General features: G+C 35.2%; 1 protein-coding gene across 7 annotated transcripts in view; it reads left to right on the top strand.

The window, feature by feature from the left end:
- Positions 1-19,167, top strand: part of ZPLD1 (zona pellucida like domain containing 1) — a 358,917-nt gene that overhangs the window by 302,024 nt on the left and 37,726 nt on the right. For 5 of the 7 annotated variants that reach the window (XM_084991507.1, XM_084991508.1, XM_084991509.1 and 2 more), the window contains one exon: positions 14,262-14,375. In XM_084991507.1, the coding sequence (XP_084847633.1) occupies positions 14,270-14,375 (106 nt within the window). In that variant the 5' untranslated portion in view covers positions 14,262-14,269. Of the gene's footprint in view, positions 1-10,974; positions 11,030-14,154; positions 14,184-14,261; positions 14,376-19,167 lie in introns of those variants that run through there. The other 2 variants (XM_021070499.2, XM_084991504.1) reach the window with 2 other exon arrangements.

Genomic DNA, 19,167 nt, shown 5'->3' with positions numbered 1-19,167 from the left:
TTCATTTTACCATTTTTGTCTGTGGAAGGACAGAGCTGTTCAAAAGTGAAAGGGCTACTACCTTTTCTCAACACTGTCGAGATTAGGCTGTAAGAACTCTTACTCATTTTATTTCTTATAGAATGACAAGAGGTAGATATGAGGGCATTCTAGATGCAGCATTTGCTACCTCATTGATTGTCATAGAGTGAGAAGACAGTAGAAGATCTCTAAGTCCTCCATATAGTAAAGTCTATCTGATAAGGGAGATGACTTTAGAAAGAAGGCACTGGGGAATTTATCACCATTGTCCCCCGTGGTTGTTAAAATGTCATGGATTCATTAGCTTTTTATAACTGGGACTCCTCTCAGTCATCTTCTGGTCAGATACTTCATTTCACACCTGAGATAACTGAGAGTAAGACACTTTATGTGACTTCTGCAAGACACAGACTCTGATGAAATGAGGACCAGAGCCTAAGCCTATGGTAATATTTATTCAAAGGTATGTTAGTGTATGTTTCATAAATGTCACAATATATGAATTAATGGGCAACACGAAGACAAAAATATTTCAGTAAGCCTCTGGGACAAAATTGTTCAGATGCCCAGCCTATAATTTATGATCCCCCCAAAATTTTTCCCCTAAGAAATCTTTCATTACCCCAAAGTCATAAAGATATTCCCCTAAATTAATCTCTAGAAGTTTTAATGTTGGTAATATAATTAATATAGAGCTGAAGTGTTGCCCTTTTAATTAAAAACTTTTGGAGGGCAGAAGCACGTATTCATAAATGCATACCCTGTGCTTTTAGTGAAGTTGCCTCAAGCGGGCATGTATCATCAAAAAATTCAACTATATAATCTTGGGGGAGAAAAGAGCAATGCAATTAATTTAAATAGCATATGCAGTCTACCTTTATTCCAGTAAGTAAATTTGTTTATGACTCCATGTAAATATGAGCTGGACACCCTCACTGATATCTTCAGCTGGTCTTAGTTCCTCTGTAACTCTGAGTGTTTAGATCTCAACATGTGGTAATTGATTTCAGCATTTTAAGATGTGATTCTATCTTGGCTTTTATTAAGGCTTCCAAAAAATAAAACCAATCATTTATTCTGTGTTTAGTGTGAGAGATGTTTTTTGATGCTCTGTACTGAGTAATTGAGAAATATATTCTGGGATTTATAATGGTTAGTATTCAATTAAAACTGTAATTGAGACCTAGCAATTATTGAAGACAGTAAGCTCAAGTTCTGACTATTTATGTGTATGTAAGTATAAGTAGCCTTTAACAATCATTTTTAACAGGTCTTTGAACAATATTTGATTTTATATATAAAAGTAGTTAATTGATGTACAGAATAGGAAATTAGATGTACCAAATTTTAAAAGGCAGTTTAATATGTTGAAAGGAGTTTAATAGTGTGCTATAATAAACCATCTAAAGTATTTACCTAGTGCTGAAAAATAGATTTTGCAATTTTTTCAACCCTACATTTTCTTAAATATCTCAACATATATTTAATCTTTGTAGAGTGTCAATTTTGTATAAAAAAATCTAGATTGTTTCCTCAGTTATACATCTCAAATCAAAATAAAAGGACTAACCTCTTAATTAAATACGTCAAATTCTCAAATACATTTGAATTACTGAAAATACCATCATGCATAGATTGTATGACATAAGAAAATGATTCTCTAATTTTTGATTATGTTAAATTCTTTGTGCCTACATTTTCCTAGGGTGAAGAGATGCTTATCCACTTGGAAAGGAATTCTCTTCTAAGCTATCTGCAATTGTTTATTAGTGAGAGGTTTTGACTGGGGCAATGGATATATTCTTATTAGTAACCATCATCAACATAACCTTTTTTATAACCTATACAAAAACTTGATAAACTAGAGAAGTTAGTCTTACTGTTGTTATATCCTCCATGACTCATCCAGCCCATGTAATCCACATTTCTAATGTTCTTTAGATTCATGTTCATATCACTCAGTGTTTCTCTCTCTAATCTCAACCATATAGCTCTTATTATTTGATTAAATTTTGCATTTATTGATTTTAAATATTTAAATGAATTTCATCCAGCTTTAAATATTTCTGGTTTTGACGGACTCTTCCATTTTCTCACATTCTTCTGTGCTGGTGGGACTATAGAATTTTTAAGAATGTAAAATGCTATCAGAGCAGGCAGATTTTCTATATCACAAGAAACTAAAGGGATTTAGCAACTTAATGCAGTGCATGCAACTTTGCATTTAGTTGTATTAGTTCTTTGGTCTCTATTTTTGGATCCTGAATTAGGGAAAAAATAGGTATAAAATACACTTTTTGGTGAATTGGGTAAATTGAATGTGGAATTGGTATTGGATACTATTATGAATTAATTATAATCTTTTTAAGTTTGGTAATGGTATTGTGGTTATTTGGAGAGGGTCCTTTTTTTCTTTTTTTTTTTTTTTTTTTAATTTTATTTTTTTATTTTCCCACTGTACAGCAAGGGGGTCAGGTTATCCTTACATGTATACATTACAATTACAGTTTTTCCCCCACCATTTCTTCTGTTGCAACATGAGTATCTAGACATAGTTCTCAATGCTATTCAGCGGGATCTCCTTGTAAATCTATTCTAGGTTGTGACTGATAAGCCCAAGCTCCCGATCCCTCCCACTCCCTCCCCCTCCCATCAGGCAACCACAAGTCTAAGAGATGTGTGCTAAAATACTGAGGATCGAAATGTCTGAAACTTAATAGCAAATGATTCAACAATCACCATCACCACATCACCACAACAACAGATAGATGGACAGAAGGTTGGAAAGAGAAAGTAGAACAAAGCTAGGGGAAGATAGTATCTATTTGGAAGCTTCACATCTCGAGGGTGTGTTAGATTTCATGTGGCCTGAGCTTCTGAGAATGTGACCCTGATAATATAGATTTCATCTCCAAAGATAGTAATCTACTCAGTTGGAGAGGGAAAAGTAGCTATGAAGAGCTCATGGATAATGTATACTTCTGTGCAGTGTTTTGTGTATAAAATTCATTTGTATCTTGAATACATTCAAACGAAGTAATGTATATGTATTTGTGGCTGGGTCACTATGCTGTGCAGCAGAAACTGACACAACATTGTAGATCAACTGTACTGTAATAAAAAAGTGAAGGTTTATTATTTCTCTTTAAGTGAACTCAAATTATGCAAGAGACTGATTTTTGTCCACGACAGGAAACACTTAACCTTACCATTTCAAGATAACTTTGGTTAAAAATTTAGTTTCTTTAGGGTTAACCATTTATAGTCAATATTCTCCTCATCCCCTTCTTAACCTCCTCATGTTTTTCCCATGGAAAGGGTGGGTAGGGAGACAGTATAGTGCAGGTTTAAGAGCACTCACTGGTGCTGGAGCTGGATAACCTGGGTTCAGATTCCATCCTTACAACCTCCTAGGTAAGTGACTCTGCACTTCACTTTCCTCACCTGGAAAATGGGGACAATTATAGTACTTATCGCATAAGTTTGCATTGAGAAGTAAAAGGTAATTTTGATAAATAGTATTGAATAACTATTAAACAATAGTTATCAATAGTAATTACATAAATAAATAAATGATAAAAATGTATAAAGGATCTGATGAACAAGTAATTGCCTGGGTAGCCTCTTAGGGTTATGGGGAAAGCTGCCAGAGTGAAAAATTAGCAAATGTGCGATCCAGCATTACTAACTACTTAAAGAATTTTAGGCGAATTAAGATCATAAATGCAGGTGTTAGAGAAATGATCTCTAAGGAATTTTCCAGCCCTAATGTTTTATGATGTTACAGGAGAGATGTAAGTTCCAAATGAATGGACAAATACCAAAGCCCTTTGAATAGTATAATGGATATGATAAATTAATGTTACACAAATCATCCCATGACATACACTCATAATATGCTGAAAGGAACAGGCTCCTGGGAGGAAAAAGACCAGAAATGTTGCTGCTTGCTGGCATCATTTTCCCTTTGGCCTTTGGCATTCAACCTGCTCAGCCATACTCATTGCTTATCTTGCACCCTTATCCTTTCCAAACATGGGAGATTAATCTCAATGCTAAGGTCTCAAGTGGCCATAGGGCTCTGTCACCATAGAGACAGAAGAGGAGGTTTTTGACAAATCACCTGCAACAGTGGAGATTGCAGAGCCATCCTGAGATTGATTTGCTTTTTCAAGACAAAACTGGAAATTGAAATATTATGTCACAGGCACTGTGTCTCCAGGTCACTACACACCCCACCTTGTTCCTTGCTATCTCTGATTTGCCTGTTATTTCCATCATAATGGAGCAAGCCTAGCAATGTGGGAATGGAACCAGCTCCTATTGCTGTCTGATGCTCCAATGGGATTTCGATGTATGTACATGTTGAGAAGATATTTAAATGATATTTGCGTCCTGCACAGTCAGAGAAACAACATTTCCATACTGGTTTCTTTGATCTCTTAAAAACCAGTTATCATAATGCAAGCAGATGTTTGAATGAGTATAAATAAATCCAGGTGTCTCCAGCCTACCCTACGGGGCCTCATGTGGCTCCACTGGCTTATCCAGGTTTGCCATTCTCCTGATCTTATGGGCACAGTTATCACATTTCAAGTACCCTTGGTTTCCAACCACAAAATTAAAACAAACAAATAATATACCCTTTCTACTCTGATGGTAAGGGATCAGTGTTAGAGTAAGGGGGAAAAAAAGGCAAGGAGAATCACAGTTTCTCCTACTGGAAAAATCAAGAAGTTATATGCCATGGGTTATTAGAAGCTCTGGGGCAAAACAAAAGACATGCTTGACTTTAAACCAAATGCCAATGTCAAAATGCAGATAGCAACACGTTGTAAATAATTAGTAGGTTGCCAAATATATTTGAAGCAAATTGGAAGTGGGGGCAATTCAAGAGGGAGCCAGAATCAGAAAAAACTTCACAAAGGAGACATTTGACCTGGAGAAGAAGAGCATTTGAGTAGAGGAGAGTCCATATGAGAAAAAACGAACAAAAGTGTGTTGCATTCTGGAAGTTGTGATAAGAACATGCTAGAACATGTATTGAATGAGGTGGGGGTGGATGAGGAAGAGGTGAAATAAACTAGCAGGGATTGCTTTAGAGTCATATTGAAAATAAAGATGCCAATGTGGATACAAATGACAGGTATGAAGCATTTGATATCTACGTGAGGGGTAGGATCGGTAGAGCTTGAGCTACAAATAACTGTAAAAACTCTAGCTGAAACGTAGGGTTAAAATATAGGAAAAAAACATGATTTGATGAAAAGTTAAGTTTTGTGTATATTGTGTTAGGTAAACCTGTAGGACTTGGATATGGAATATTTAGGCTGGAAATAAAGATCTGGATGTGAGGAGAGAGAAGAGAGCTGAAAATCTGATGACAAGAGGGGTGCAGGGACTGGAACTTTAAATTTGTATAGTTTAAACAGAGTTGGGAGGTTCCAAGGAGAGAAAGATGAGGCAAGTGATCAGTGTGGTAGGAAATGAACAATTAATAAATGAAGGAGAGTGTGCAGGGCATGAATACTAGGACAGGAAAGCATTTCCCAGAGTGCGTAAACAAGATTGAAAACATCACAAAGAATTCCAGCAGTGAGAGAAACTAAGAAGGTTGTTGGATTTGGTCATTAGAAGATTACTAGTACAAACAGAAGAGAAATTTCAGGACAAAAATAGGCAAAAGCAAAATCCCCGGGGGAGAGTGGACGAAATTTAATGAACTAGAGATTTAGAATGTATTCATCTTTAAAACACGTTTCAAAGTAAAGACAAGAGAAACATGGTAATACCTTTGTAGACTGAGGAGATTATAGGTGAGGGAAGGTAGCCAAGTGAAAGGAAAACTTGAAGTGTATAAGTGTCAGTTCTAACCACCAAGCCTTTGATGAGCTCTTTGTAGAAATTTTGAAAGAGAAAGTTTCTCAGCTATTCTAGGTTGTTACCTTGGCTTCCATTTCTCCAATTATCACTTTAAGCTATTATGACCACCTAGGACCCTTGAGCACAATCCCCTTGATATGAGGCTGTAACCTCTATCCAGGCCTCAAGGAAGGGCATGCATTGTACTTTTCCACATGACCAAGGCCAAATAGGTAAAGCAGTCTATTAACATGTTGGAGTAACTAAAGAAAAAAAATTGTAAATAAAAATAGTTATTATTTTATATGTTAGCTACTTAAAAAATTCTTCTTCTCTTGGCATTGGCAAGGGTATTTAGTCCATTATCATCATAAGGTCCTAACTGGCATTCACGAGAATTCTCACCTGTTTAGACAGCATCACTGCCCTTGCTATGCCAACCGTGGCTGGCATAGCTCCCAATTTCTTTGTGGATTTTAGTACAAACTTTAGGCCCAGTTTTCCAACTCTGATTCTTAAAGCCCAGATGTTTGAGAACCAAAATATTCTTTGTTTCTACCAGTCAAAAACCATGGATTTTCATGGCCATTTCCTTTACTTTGAGTTAAAATAATGCTGTTTGGGAGTCAGAATTGAGTAATATTTTTCTTTTAGTGTAGGTTCTGTTCTCATTTTCCTAAAAGAATCAAGAGAGGGGGACAATGGAAGAGCTCAGGAAGAAACTCATTCAAAATATTGCTATATGACTCAAGAATCCTGCATAAAGTTGGGGAATTTTAGGAATTTCAGGGGTAATTTTGACTATGTGAGGTAGCTGTAGATCCTAACTGCCCAATGAAAAGCTATCCCTCTGTATGTGTTAGAAATAGTCTCCTGTCAGTACATATTATACTTTCTTGAGGCACCCTTTTCTTTCATAGCACTTACCAAATATATTTTTAAAAATGTTTTTATGTATGTAATTATTGACCTTTTTCTCCTCTCTTGTTTGTAAACTCCATGAGGGTAAGGACTATGTTTGTTTTGCTCACCACTAGACTGGTTTCCAGAGCCCTGAGTCTGATACTTAGTAACTGCTCATAAAAATTTGTGGAATGAATAAATAAATGAATGAATTACCTGAGGAGTATGAAATAATAGAGTACTAATAGAAAGGGGGCCTTTTGTTCTTAGGCAAGAATTGACTAAAGTATGAAGTTACCTTTATTGTTGTTGGTATCCATGAAAATATCTTTGATTTTTTTGGAAGCGGAATGATATTCAACCAGAATATAGCATCATAGTGTCCCTTCTGATTGCCTGATTCCTGTGTTATTCATGCTCATATATATTTTATATGTCATCTCTTTTGAGAAATATTTTCATTCCGCAATGATCACACTAATAGTTGTTTAATTAATTTGATAGAAATCAGCATTTAGGATAAATGGTTATCACTTTATTAATCTCTTGTTATTCTATTTGATGAAAGGATGAAGGAAATCAACATACTAACATATCACCAAAGCTATTTCAGAAGAATAAAATGTACACATATCTTGAAAATGAATGTGGTGAATTATTTAAAAAAGCTTTTATAGTGACTTAGTTCAATCTGTTAGTACCCCAAAAACTAAGGTGCTAGAATAAATGTTTTAAACTAAACACTGTAGATCATTTTAATGTAATAGATTACTCAAGAAAACCCTCAGCAGAAAGACAAATGAGAGAGGTGGGAAAAGGGAAATAAATGAATGTTCACTGTGTATCAGAGAAAATTGAAGTAGGTTTTACTTCTAGGAACAGCCTTTAGCATTCATATTTCCTCATGGTATACATTAGCATCTTCAGGGTCATAAAACTTCTGAATGTTTTCTCGATGACATTTTCCTGTTTCCTTCTTTGTTTGAGGCACTGTTCTGAAATTACACACTGTGTTTTATTCTTTGTTTAGAAAGACAAGGATATTCTATGTTAAAGAATGTATATGTACATAATAATAGATGTTTCTGATGAAAGATTTATATTTTCATTTTCCTTTAAATATATACGTTGCCTCTAGTGTTCCAGTGCAACATAGAAATAAATAGAACATAGAGCTTCCGTCTAGACACCTGATCAGAAAACATGTTTCTTCATTAAATAGTCATGGTCTCCAGCACATTAAAACTGGTGATTTTAGAGGGTGAACAAATATGTCTTTTTCTTAGAGGCAAGAACATATAACACCATGAGACCTGACTGAGCAGGGCAGTACAACTTCAGTGGCTCTTTGCCCCAGATCTTATCTGAGTCCTGTAAGTTGCTTTGAAGGCTGAAGTAGGGTTTTATTCCTTTAACTTCAGCTTTGATCTCTTAAAATGATCTTTCTCATGCATTACTTACTTCTCCCCTTTCTTGAGAACTCTTCAAATATTTCTAGTCATTTAAAGCTTAATGTATTGTTTCTGATCTTTTCTGAGGAGTAGGCTTGGGTGGGTCATACAGAAGCACAAGGAAAGAGCTAAAGCCTCCCTTCGGGGACAATATCTATCAGAGCAGCTGGTCAATAAATGCAGAGGAAGGCTGAGAATGAGAGGTTTGGGGTAATTACCAATGCCTAAAAGCCCATTTCATATTTCTGTGACTCTGTATGATAAAGCAATTCACTTTGGTTTACTACAAAAAATGTCTTAGATTAATGATTAAACATTTGTAGAAATGATTTTTGGTTTGAATTTCTATTTTCTTTTCCAACTAGAAAAGTATTATACAGAGTGGCCCATATGAAGGCAATAAAATTAAGGAAGTATGAAACTTTGATAAATTGTTTCTGCAAAAGTTATTTCTCAAGAGTAGATAAAAGCACTTTCAAACATGTTCACTTTTTCTCTGGTCACAGAAGTGCATTAATAAATTACTTTTCTTGGGTGCTAAGAGCTACCTTTATTCATCTGAAAAGGTTAATGCAGCTGTTCAAAGTGTCCAAGGTATTCCCAGCGAATAATTTACCCACTAAAAGTCTGTTTTATTTGGGAAATGCTTAAAGAGAAAAAAAAAAGTGCAGACAAATTACACAGATAGATTTGGTAGTTCATAACTGAAGTTGTTTTTTCCCCTGAGCTTCATTTATCAGGATTGGTTCATATCCCTGATCAATTAAAATTTCAAAACCCCTTCTCTTCTACCCCAGAACTTCCTACCATTCCTTTTACTTAATTTTTCTCCATAATGCCTATTGTAAATATACTTTACAGTTCACTTACAGATTTTGTTTTCTTCTGACTTCCCTCACTAGAATATAAGTTCTATGCAAATAAAATACTTTCTAATTTCATTACCTCAGCTCCCCTGTACTGTACCAGGAACATGTAAGCATTCAATAGTATTTGATAAATGAATGCAGGAATACATCGATGTTGATCAAATTGACTAAGTAATTGCCACATTTCCATTTGACATACTCTTATGAGGATCATTTTCTGGATGGCGGTGCCACATAATAGTTGAAGGTGGTTTCTGGAGTCATCGTGCATTGAATCTTGGTTCTCGCACTGGTTGTCTGTTTAACCTTGAGCAAATTACTTCATATTTCTGTGCCTTGGTTTTTTCATCCTCAGAATAAGGAGAATAATTTACCTGTTTCATGCTTAGAAAATAAGCTTAGAAAAAATGGTTGGAAAGTGCTCAAAAAAACATTCTGGTACATAGCCCTTAAAACTCACTAGTTAATTAAATCAATATGTGAGAAGAAAAATATTCTTTATACACTCATTGCCTAAGTGAAATAGAGTCATGACAATTATGTAGATATTAAAAATATTTTGCTTCAATCATCTGAATCATTTAGTTCAAAGCATATTTTAAAAATACATTATTAATATAATTTACTTTCTGAAAATTGGCAAGACATTAATTTTATTTATTTGACAAACTCTAATTAAGTCAAAGTATTACAATAATTCCAAAGATCAAGCTTGGTTTTGAATTCTGCTCTGCCATTTACTAGGTCCGTGACCCTAGGCAAGTCAATTAAAAATCTCAGGCTTCAGTTTCCACATTTGTAACATGGGTAAAAATTAAAACCATGTTAGTAGTTGAATATTAAATATAGCACAGTATCTGACACATAACAGATCTCAATAAAAGGAGGGTCAAAAAATTATTAAATATATAAAATCTAGACAATAGTATATGTGACAGAACTATATCAATTTATTTAAAATTGAGTGAGAACTAATTGGAATGGATAAGCAATGGTATCCTGTTGTATAGCACTAGGAATGATATCTAGTCACTTATTATGGAGCATGATGGAGGATAATGTGAGAAAAAGAATGTATATATGCATGTGTGACTGTGTCACTTTGCCGTGCAGTATAAAATTGACAGAACACTGTAAACCATCCATAATGGAAAAAATAAAGTATCATTAAAAATAAATAAATTATGTTTTTTGAACTCCAACCTTAAGCAAATAAACTAGAGATCCATATTTTGGAAGAAATTGTCATTTTAAAAAAGAGAATTTAGTATGAGAAATAGTGACTTTTGACAGCAAATGCCTTAGCATATGGCTTCCTTTGTATCACTCAGTATAAAACACAGAGCTTTGTAGTATCAGTTTAAGACATGTAAGCCTCTTAAAAACACCATTTCTGAATTCCTTAAGATTTAAAGTTATACATAACAATCCTCTCCCTTCCTTATCCCAGTCAATTTAAATTTATGAAGTTACTGAGTTAAGAAATTTGTAAAAAAACCTTATGATACACATCTTCAAGGTTATTGATATATAAGAATGTGTTACTAATGTTTTGTAACATTGGCCATGTTAGGCCATCTTGTATATCACTGTTAGCACTAAAATAGAGGCATTGATTAATGCACTTCATTATGGTGGAGAAGATGGGAAATTCTTCTGCTCAGTTTCTCTAATCAGAGTTTGCTGGAGCCATAACAGGACAGCAAGCACTTCAGGGCACTCCAGGGTGGACCACAGACATATCAAGGCTGGAGTATACACATCTATGATTACACCTGCTCAGGAGCTTGGGAGGCTGAACAAAGAGGACATTATTCTTCAAAGAGTGTAGAGAGTATCTACATAGTCTCCAAATTCCAAGCAGTCCCATTTCAGAAAAGAATTTTGAGAACTATGACGAGAAACATCTCTAAGCCTGCTACTGTGAGTTGATGCTCAGGTTTTCTATCTTAAAATGCTGGAGATAAGATTGAGGACAGGGAGTGTACAAGTTAATAGTTCATCATTTTGTCTTAACTTCCAGATATAATAGAAAGAGCCTTCCAAAGTCTTTAAAATGCCATGAGTACTGCAAATGTTACATGTGGATATAGCCTATTTAAGTGATGTGGGGGTACTCTAGAATTCCCTGCTTAATGTACCTTAATATTAAAACACCAGTAATGTAACATTGTAATATACTAATGTGATTCAACTCATAGAGACTGTTACTAGCCTATGGGACACCTTTATGTCATGCAGTCTAGTTCCAGAGCACCTGGCTTAGCTGAAGGAGCAGAGGCCTTGTCATCATCCCTTTCCATTGGATTGAGAGTGCCTTATGCATGTCCACACTATGCTATGTTCTTTATGTACTTGTAGTTTATATAGTCTTATGATCAGCATCTTGGTTTTCAAATGTCAAATCTAGAGAATGACTGAGGGGGGATTTGAATTTCTATCTGATGATATCAGAATCAATTGATTTTCTATTAAAGCAAGCTGCCTTCTACCTCTACTTTCTTCTTGACAAAAAAAAAAAAAAAAAAAAAAAAGTTTTTGTTAAGGTTTTAATCTCTATGGTGGAGCTGTAGATTTTGTTTAAAGCGTAGAGATCTGGAGTTCCTGTCGTGGCTCATCAGTGAACGAAGCCGAATAGCATCCATGAGGATGTGGGTTTGATCCCTGGCCTCATTCAGTGGGTTAATGATCCGGTGGTGCCATGAGCTGTGGTGTAGGTCACAGACGCAGCTTGGATCTGGTGTTGCTGTGGCTGTGGTGTAGGCCAGCGGCTACAGCTCTGATTGGACCCCTAGCCTGGGAACCTCCATATGCCACGGGTGCAGCCCTAAAAAGACAAAAAACAAATAAACAAACAAAAAATTCAAAGTGTGGAGATGTGTCTTTTGGAAAACCTTAGATCTAAAGATGTAAAGTAGAGGCTTTACCATTGTGATTATGTGCTGTTTCAAGTAGCATGTTTCTTAACTATTTTTGGTAAACATAGATGTGTCCAGTTCCTTTTGTAATGATAATTCTCACTGTTTTCACAATGAGGACCGCCTCTCCCTTTTTAAAAAATAATTTTCTCCCTCACATTATCCATATTATCCAATACATCCCTTAAGCAAACTGCATTCACTATGTAAGAATTTGTTTTTCCATTTTTATTTGAAAAGATCTATTAAAGGGGACACAATTTTAAAAGCTAAGACAAACTGATGATAAATGGCACCCAAATAACACTAAATTTGTTTAATAACAAATTATGATATTTTGGAAGCTTGTGCAGCACACTATCATCAGAAAGAACTGGAGATGACTTCTAGTTCCTCCACTTGTTTTCCATGTCACTTAAACATCCTGAGACTTATTTTTCTTTTTTAATACGTGGAGTAGTAGTTTCAATATCATCCAGTGTTTGTAACGATATGAATGAGACACTAGAAGTAAATGACCTGGCACACAATGCCTTCTTGGTGCAGTGTTCACTCAGTAAGTGTTATTTTTCTCCTTTGAGAGAATGTAAAAGCTAGAAAATGTTTCTGAATAAAAAAATAGCTCACCAATGGAAATTCCTGACTAAATCCCTGGGGATGGGAGACCTCTCTAGACTGAAAGACAACAGTATGGTACTAGAGTCTCCAGTGCCATCCAGGATTAATGGCACCCATCATGAGAAGGGAGTGGCGGGGCAGAGCATCACTGCATGGGGTCGGGTGTGCCCTGCAGAGACACGCTGCTGTCTTAACCTATCAGTCTTTCAAAGACCCCAAAAGAACAAGGCTGTCTTAGTCTATTTGAAGTGTGCTGAGGAGCTAGACATAGGCGTGGCCAAGATAGCACAGGGTCTAGGTGAATCTTTTGTTTATGGAGTGTCCAAGGGAATCAGAACTAACCAGACATGTGGTTGTACTTCCAAAAGTTATTAGGTTTGTGCCTGACTGGTATGCTATTCTGACAAAGGAAGGAAGCTCCTGCTGAATTAATATTTTTTTCTATTTTGGAGAGGAAACTCATGCTTTCCTTTCCCACATCCTTACCAAAATGACTCTGTTCACCATAAACATGTTGTACTAAAATGATGATTCAAAAGCAAGATGTATTTCCTTCCTTTTGCTAAAGACTTGATTGATTATCTAAGGGCAGATCTTTAAGGACAGCTAAAACATCATTTTCCCCCCAAACCAAAGCTTTAAAAATGCAGTAAATTATTTGAGAAAACTATTTACAATCTTTTTTTTTGTTTTTTATGCACAGACCAAAACCGCCAACCCCAAAGATTTTTTTTTCCAGTGTACAAACTCTGCTTTGAGAATAAGTTGGGCACTTCTGGAAGATATTTTAGCTTTATCAGGCCAGTAAAAGGCCATCTAGGGAAAAAAAAATAAACACTACACTGATTAGTGTTTAAGTATTAAAGTCAATTTATATTTATTTGTTCAACACACACTGACAACCTAAAAAATCACCTTCCATTACATTCTCTAGAAATACAAGTTTTTCATATCTATGTATTGGTTGTTATCATCCAATAAAGAGCAGTCATTGGAAGAAGCATAATATCATTTCACACATAGTATTTTTCTGATCTCCCTTTTGCTTTATTCCTGTGTTTCCTTAAAAAAAAAGATATACAAACTGTTGATTTTTGAGATGTAGGACTATCCTGGAATTCCTTTGTTGAGAGGAAATTTTTCTTGATTTTATTTGGTCATTAAGAATATTGAGAATTCTCTGAAAATCAACTATTGACTGTTAAATCTCTTGACTATGGATATTGGTACTTTAGAGTGTTATGTTGTCTCCAGATTGGTCAGTCTGCCTGACTATGCTATTCTAATCTGTGAAATACTTGGTTTGAGTTCTTCCTATTTATAATAAAAAATATTTCTTTGGCAAATTTTATGATTTCTGTCTTATTTCTTCTACTACAAAAGCCTAGCTTTCTCACCCTAAACAAACTGGAGTGAAAGAGTGAAATTTTTGAAGTATTTTAACTAAAGCCTCTGCCTCCTTGTTGATAATGATTTCTGATAATCATTATGCTTTTAATGAGTTTTGCCTGCATGGATGTGGACTGCCTGCCTATCTACCAGTGAGTTGAGATCAGCCTCAATTTTCAGAGAAAGTAAGAGTGAAGGTGATATCCACATGAAAAGTAATTCTTTTTTAGGTTTTGCAATGGAACGGATATGGTTGCTGTTGTTTCTAACAATTAGAGTGCTTCCAGGATCTGCTCAGTTCAATGGCTACAACTGTGACGCCAACCTCCACAGTAGATTTCCTGGTAAGTCTGACACAGTCTTTCTCTAATTGTATTTGGAAAGAGTGATTGTATTTGAATAGTAAATCATTTAAATACATATGGAAAATGAGGGGAATATTCATCTATATTAAGTGGATATTAACAAATGGCAAATGACAAAAGACATTTTTCTGAAGTTGTAATTTGTAACTACATTAACATACAAAGTGTTCATTGTAGTTTATATTAGTATAGCGGCTGCTCACAGATCTGAAAAAATGTTGGCTAATGGTTGATCAAACTGGGAGAGGCTAATTTCATTCAGACTTTGCCTGATGATTTTTTTTTCCTCATAAGTTAATTTGAACTTTAAAAACTGCCCTTATATGTTAATAAATTTGTTTGAGACTAATACTTAAGAAATGGACTGTGAAATATTATGCAATACCCAAAAAAATACTATTTCACTGAAATGTTAGCCAGCTTTAGAATGCATCAGTATTGTGGCAGATCTGATATTTTGACCATATTGATAGATGTGTCCTTACTGGTTCCTAAAATCTGCACATTTTAGAGGTAATTTAAAGATTCGTTTAAGTATTCATCTTTTACAGCACCTAAAGTTATAGAACCAGTGTTGAATATTTACAAAAGATTAGACTCTTTGAAACCTACTTCTCTGTGTATGCATTGCAAACTGAAATACCTTCTGCCGTGTTTAACATTCTCCCGACTTGCCAGTACTCATGTGTGTTTGGAACATGCCAGGGCAAGGACACGCTTGCACAGAGCAGTAGTTATATAGCTGATGTGAGGTTTCTAGTTTATTTGAAGAGAGGTATTTTGGCTTGTTCCATAATAAAGACAAGAGTATGTAGGAATGTCTTCATGAGCTCAGACCTATCATGCAAGTATTGCTCACAGTAAGTAAAATAAGGAGGCCAGGATGGGCAGTGTCTAAGAGTAAGTCTAGAATGTCATGTTAAGGTAGGGCTCTAAATGATTTTGAATACCACAAACGTTAGTGGTTTCTTTTCTTTTCTTTTCTTTCTTTTTTTTTTTTTTTTTACTTTTTTATTGTGGAAATTTTCAAATATATGTGAAAGTACAGATGAGTAAAAAGTCCTAGTAGTAATCATTCAGATTTGTTAACTGTTAATGTCGATAAGTTGTGTTTCATCTCTCCTTCTTACTGCCCCATCTATGAAATATTTTAAAATAAATTCATTATTCATGTTTCATTTTGTCTATATACCTATATATCCAACTGAAAAGAACTTAAAAAAATCATTACACTTGTTTATCTAATAAACTTAACAATAATTCGTTAATATCACTTAATACCCTACCAAGTTGCCTCTAAAATACACACATGGCGCATTTGTTGATGTGTCCTAAGTCTGTTTTAATTTATAGCCGTCCCTTGTTTTTCTAAAATGACATTTCTATCTTTAAATAATTTGGTGATTTGTTTTGTAGAATCCTGACACTCTGGATTGGTTGACTGTAACTCTTATGTGACATTTAACACACTTCTCTTTTTCTGTATTATCTGCCAACTAATTAGACCTAGAGGTTTGAATAAATTCAGGTTCAGTTGTTTTGGCAAGGATACTTTGTGTATTATTTGTGTAACGAAAGTGTTTTGTCTTTATTTTGAAGGCAATGACGAGCCATTGTTATCTTTTTAAATGCACCTCTTAAAGGATTTTTTGTGGTCCCATCTGTTTTAGAAAACAGAGATTGGGGAAAGTATGCAAGACAGAATCAGGTTAGACTAGAGGCAGGGAGAAATGCACCATGGCAGCAGCAGAGGGAGCAGGGGAAGGAGATGGCTGTTATAAGATACAGTATTTTGTGGTGGGTTCACCAGAACTTGAGAACTGATTTGATTTGGGAGGTAAGAGAAAGAGAAGACCATAGGATGTTTTGAACTTGGATAACTGGATGTTGGTACTTTTAACTGCCACCAAAACTATAGAACATTTGCATGTATTAGAAAGAAAATTTGCATTTGAAAATAATCACTCTGAGCTGCTTGTAGAATGTAGAGGGGTGGCCTTTTCCCAGAAGGAGGAAATGTGCACTTAGGCCTGAGAAGAAAGGTTGAAACCAAAAATAGCTGTGTGAGAGTTAATCCCTGTGCAGTGAGTGAGCAATGAATGAGGCACAGGAAAAGAAAAGGTGTGGAAATAGACTACTATGTCAACTCTGGTGGTGAAGGAAAGAGAAAGCCAGCAATTTAAGTGAGAAAGAGGCATTTTTGGATTAAAGGATTAGAGATTCCTAATATACATGATCAGAGGCAAAGTATTCAGAGACTGGAAATACTAACAAGGAAATAATTGATGGAAACAGGAAAGAAAATATGGAAGACATCAAAGGTACAGGTGGAGGAGTTAACCTTGGAAAAGTAGATGCTGTTTCTTTGATTCAGGAGAGAGGAGAAGTAAAAGACACAAACAGAGAAGTTGAGAGATGCGAATTGTGTTCATTTCCTCAGTAAAGGGTAGGCAGAGGCCCTCAGAGAGTGAGGGGCCCAAGGCCCAGCTGGTGTCTGGGATTGGTGGATGGAAAAGAAAGACAAATTGTAAGAGGCTTGCTTTGCAGAAAGGATCTGGCTGATGCTGTAGTTATTATACTCATACAGGTAAATAAAACATGTAAATGAGCCAAGGAGTGACAAGGACAACAAGAGGAAGTATTTTTCATATGGTAAATTTTAAAAAATTATGTTAAGACTTCCATTTACAATGGTGCCCACTGACCACCAGTGTCAAAATCACCTGAGGTAGTTGTTAAGTGGACTCTACTGCTTCACCTCAGATGTATAGTGTCAGAATTTCTGAATACATGCTGAATATCTGTATTTTAAACCCTACAGATGAGTCTCATTATGGTTGAGAAAAACTGACAGCATATTCTATTATTTTCTTGAGTCCATTATTCCAGTTAACAGTATAGTCATATGTTGGGGAACCATAACTATAGAAACAAAATCTTCTTTCCACAAAGACAGTAGAGTTTATCATTGAATAAACATTAAACCAAAGTGCGATACTCAGCCTGGGCAATCCACTAAGACACTGCAAAGACAGAAGGGAGCCTCACTCTTTTATAAAGTCAAGCAGAGGGAACCCATTACATACATGTTTTCAAAATAATAACTAGTCCCTAAGTAAGAAGAACTGACAGCATCATTTGCCACATATAATTCATCCTAAATTTACCTGGTGATTGGGGTGACCATTTGTGTTAGTGTATTAACTTTATCCAGAGGAAAACTAAAATTCTCCTATCTTTATTAAAGGAGGTAATTTTGTAATTTGGAGAAAGGCTCCTACAGAAGTTAGGCTCCCGCATTTCCCAGACTATGAGATAAGGGTTCTATTTTTCTTGATGTTTACATCTCTAAGAGAGGGTTCCCAGGTCCTTCAGAAAGACATCCCTGAATCATAAAGCAGACAAAATTTCTACCTAATTTTCAAAAGGATTTATTTTCATTTCAAGGAGAAGAGAAAGCACTTACAAGTTTTCTGCTATACAGTCTCTTCCTTTATTACAACAGGGAGAATTAGCCTATTATTTTAATTTGTATTCGTCCCTACATGTGTTAGCACTTTCAGTAGTCTTGGGCTTAGACAACAAATATCCAGACTTTCCAAACCTACACATAAATACACATAAATGCACATACACATTATTGCAATTTAAAATTTATATTTAAAAAATATCTAAAATTCAGATAAATCAAAAATTCCAGGAGAGGCTTTAAGTTTATATGGTATACTTTTCAAGTAAGGTTATTTCTTGCAGGTTGTTTGCAAAAACAGACTAGGGTGAGTAAATAAAGCCTAAAGGTTAATTGCTCACTTCCCTCTTGACTTGTGGCTTCTTTTCCACATCAAGATCACCCTTGATGTCATCTGAAGCTCTACAAGCTGCTCAGATACTAAGCAATGGACTAGAATGAGAATGTGTCTGGCAAAGGAGAGGAGCTATCTAAATGCAAAGTAATGTTAATAATGGGATGAGAGTAATCATCTCACCCTATCTGACCTTTGCTCTTTCATGACATTAGAATTATTTTCTTTAATTTCCATGGCATTTATCCTTGAGCCAAGGGGACCACCATGGTCTAATTCATTTTAAATTTAAAGGGATACCATTTAATTTTGAAGGTAGTTAACTCTTGGCTATCCAAACTAATAGAGGGAGTAAACTCATGCCCCACTGACATTGTAATTATGCTTTTCTCAGAATATAACAGAAGCTGATGGCTTTTAGAGTACAAAAGAATTATTTGGCCAAAGTGAAACATACAGATAAATGAATTGGGCCTCTGCAACTAATGGATACCTTCGGGAACTAGCCCCCTTTTTGGAGGATGGCAGTATATGAGGGTCTGCTTAAACTTTCAAGCCTCCAAAGAAATCTTTAATGGTAAAGGTATAATCAAGGAGAGATAAGGTTTATGACACCAGAAACTTTGTGGCCTGATTGTTTTATGGTGAACTAACTAGTCATGAGAAACTGAATGTAAGTCAGTGTTATATAACTTGTCATTTTGTATTCTATTTGAAATAACACTAATAAGGAATAAATTCCATATTCAAAATGCTAGGCACATTATATAATTCTCTTTTATTTCATACCTATATCTTACAAAACTTATTAATTTTCATTTATGACACAGAAATTGAGGTTTAGAATTTGTCTAATATCGCAAAACCAGCAATTGACAGAAATATAAAACTAGAACTCTTTCCATCAAACCAGGATGCTTAAAGTGAATTTCAAATACTATTTTAAAAAAAAATGATGTATCCAGAAA

Source organism: Sus scrofa, chromosome 13 (genome assembly GCF_054392235.1).
Source record: "Sus scrofa isolate SSC_HxYL_T2T_F1_AM1 chromosome 13, Sscrofa_HxYL_maternal_Yorkshire_Landrace_v2.0, whole genome shotgun sequence".
NCBI lineage: Eukaryota > Metazoa > Chordata > Mammalia > Artiodactyla > Suidae > Sus > Sus scrofa.
Note: the sequence above shows the minus strand (reverse complement) of the source record. Positions and strands in the feature narration are given on the sequence as shown.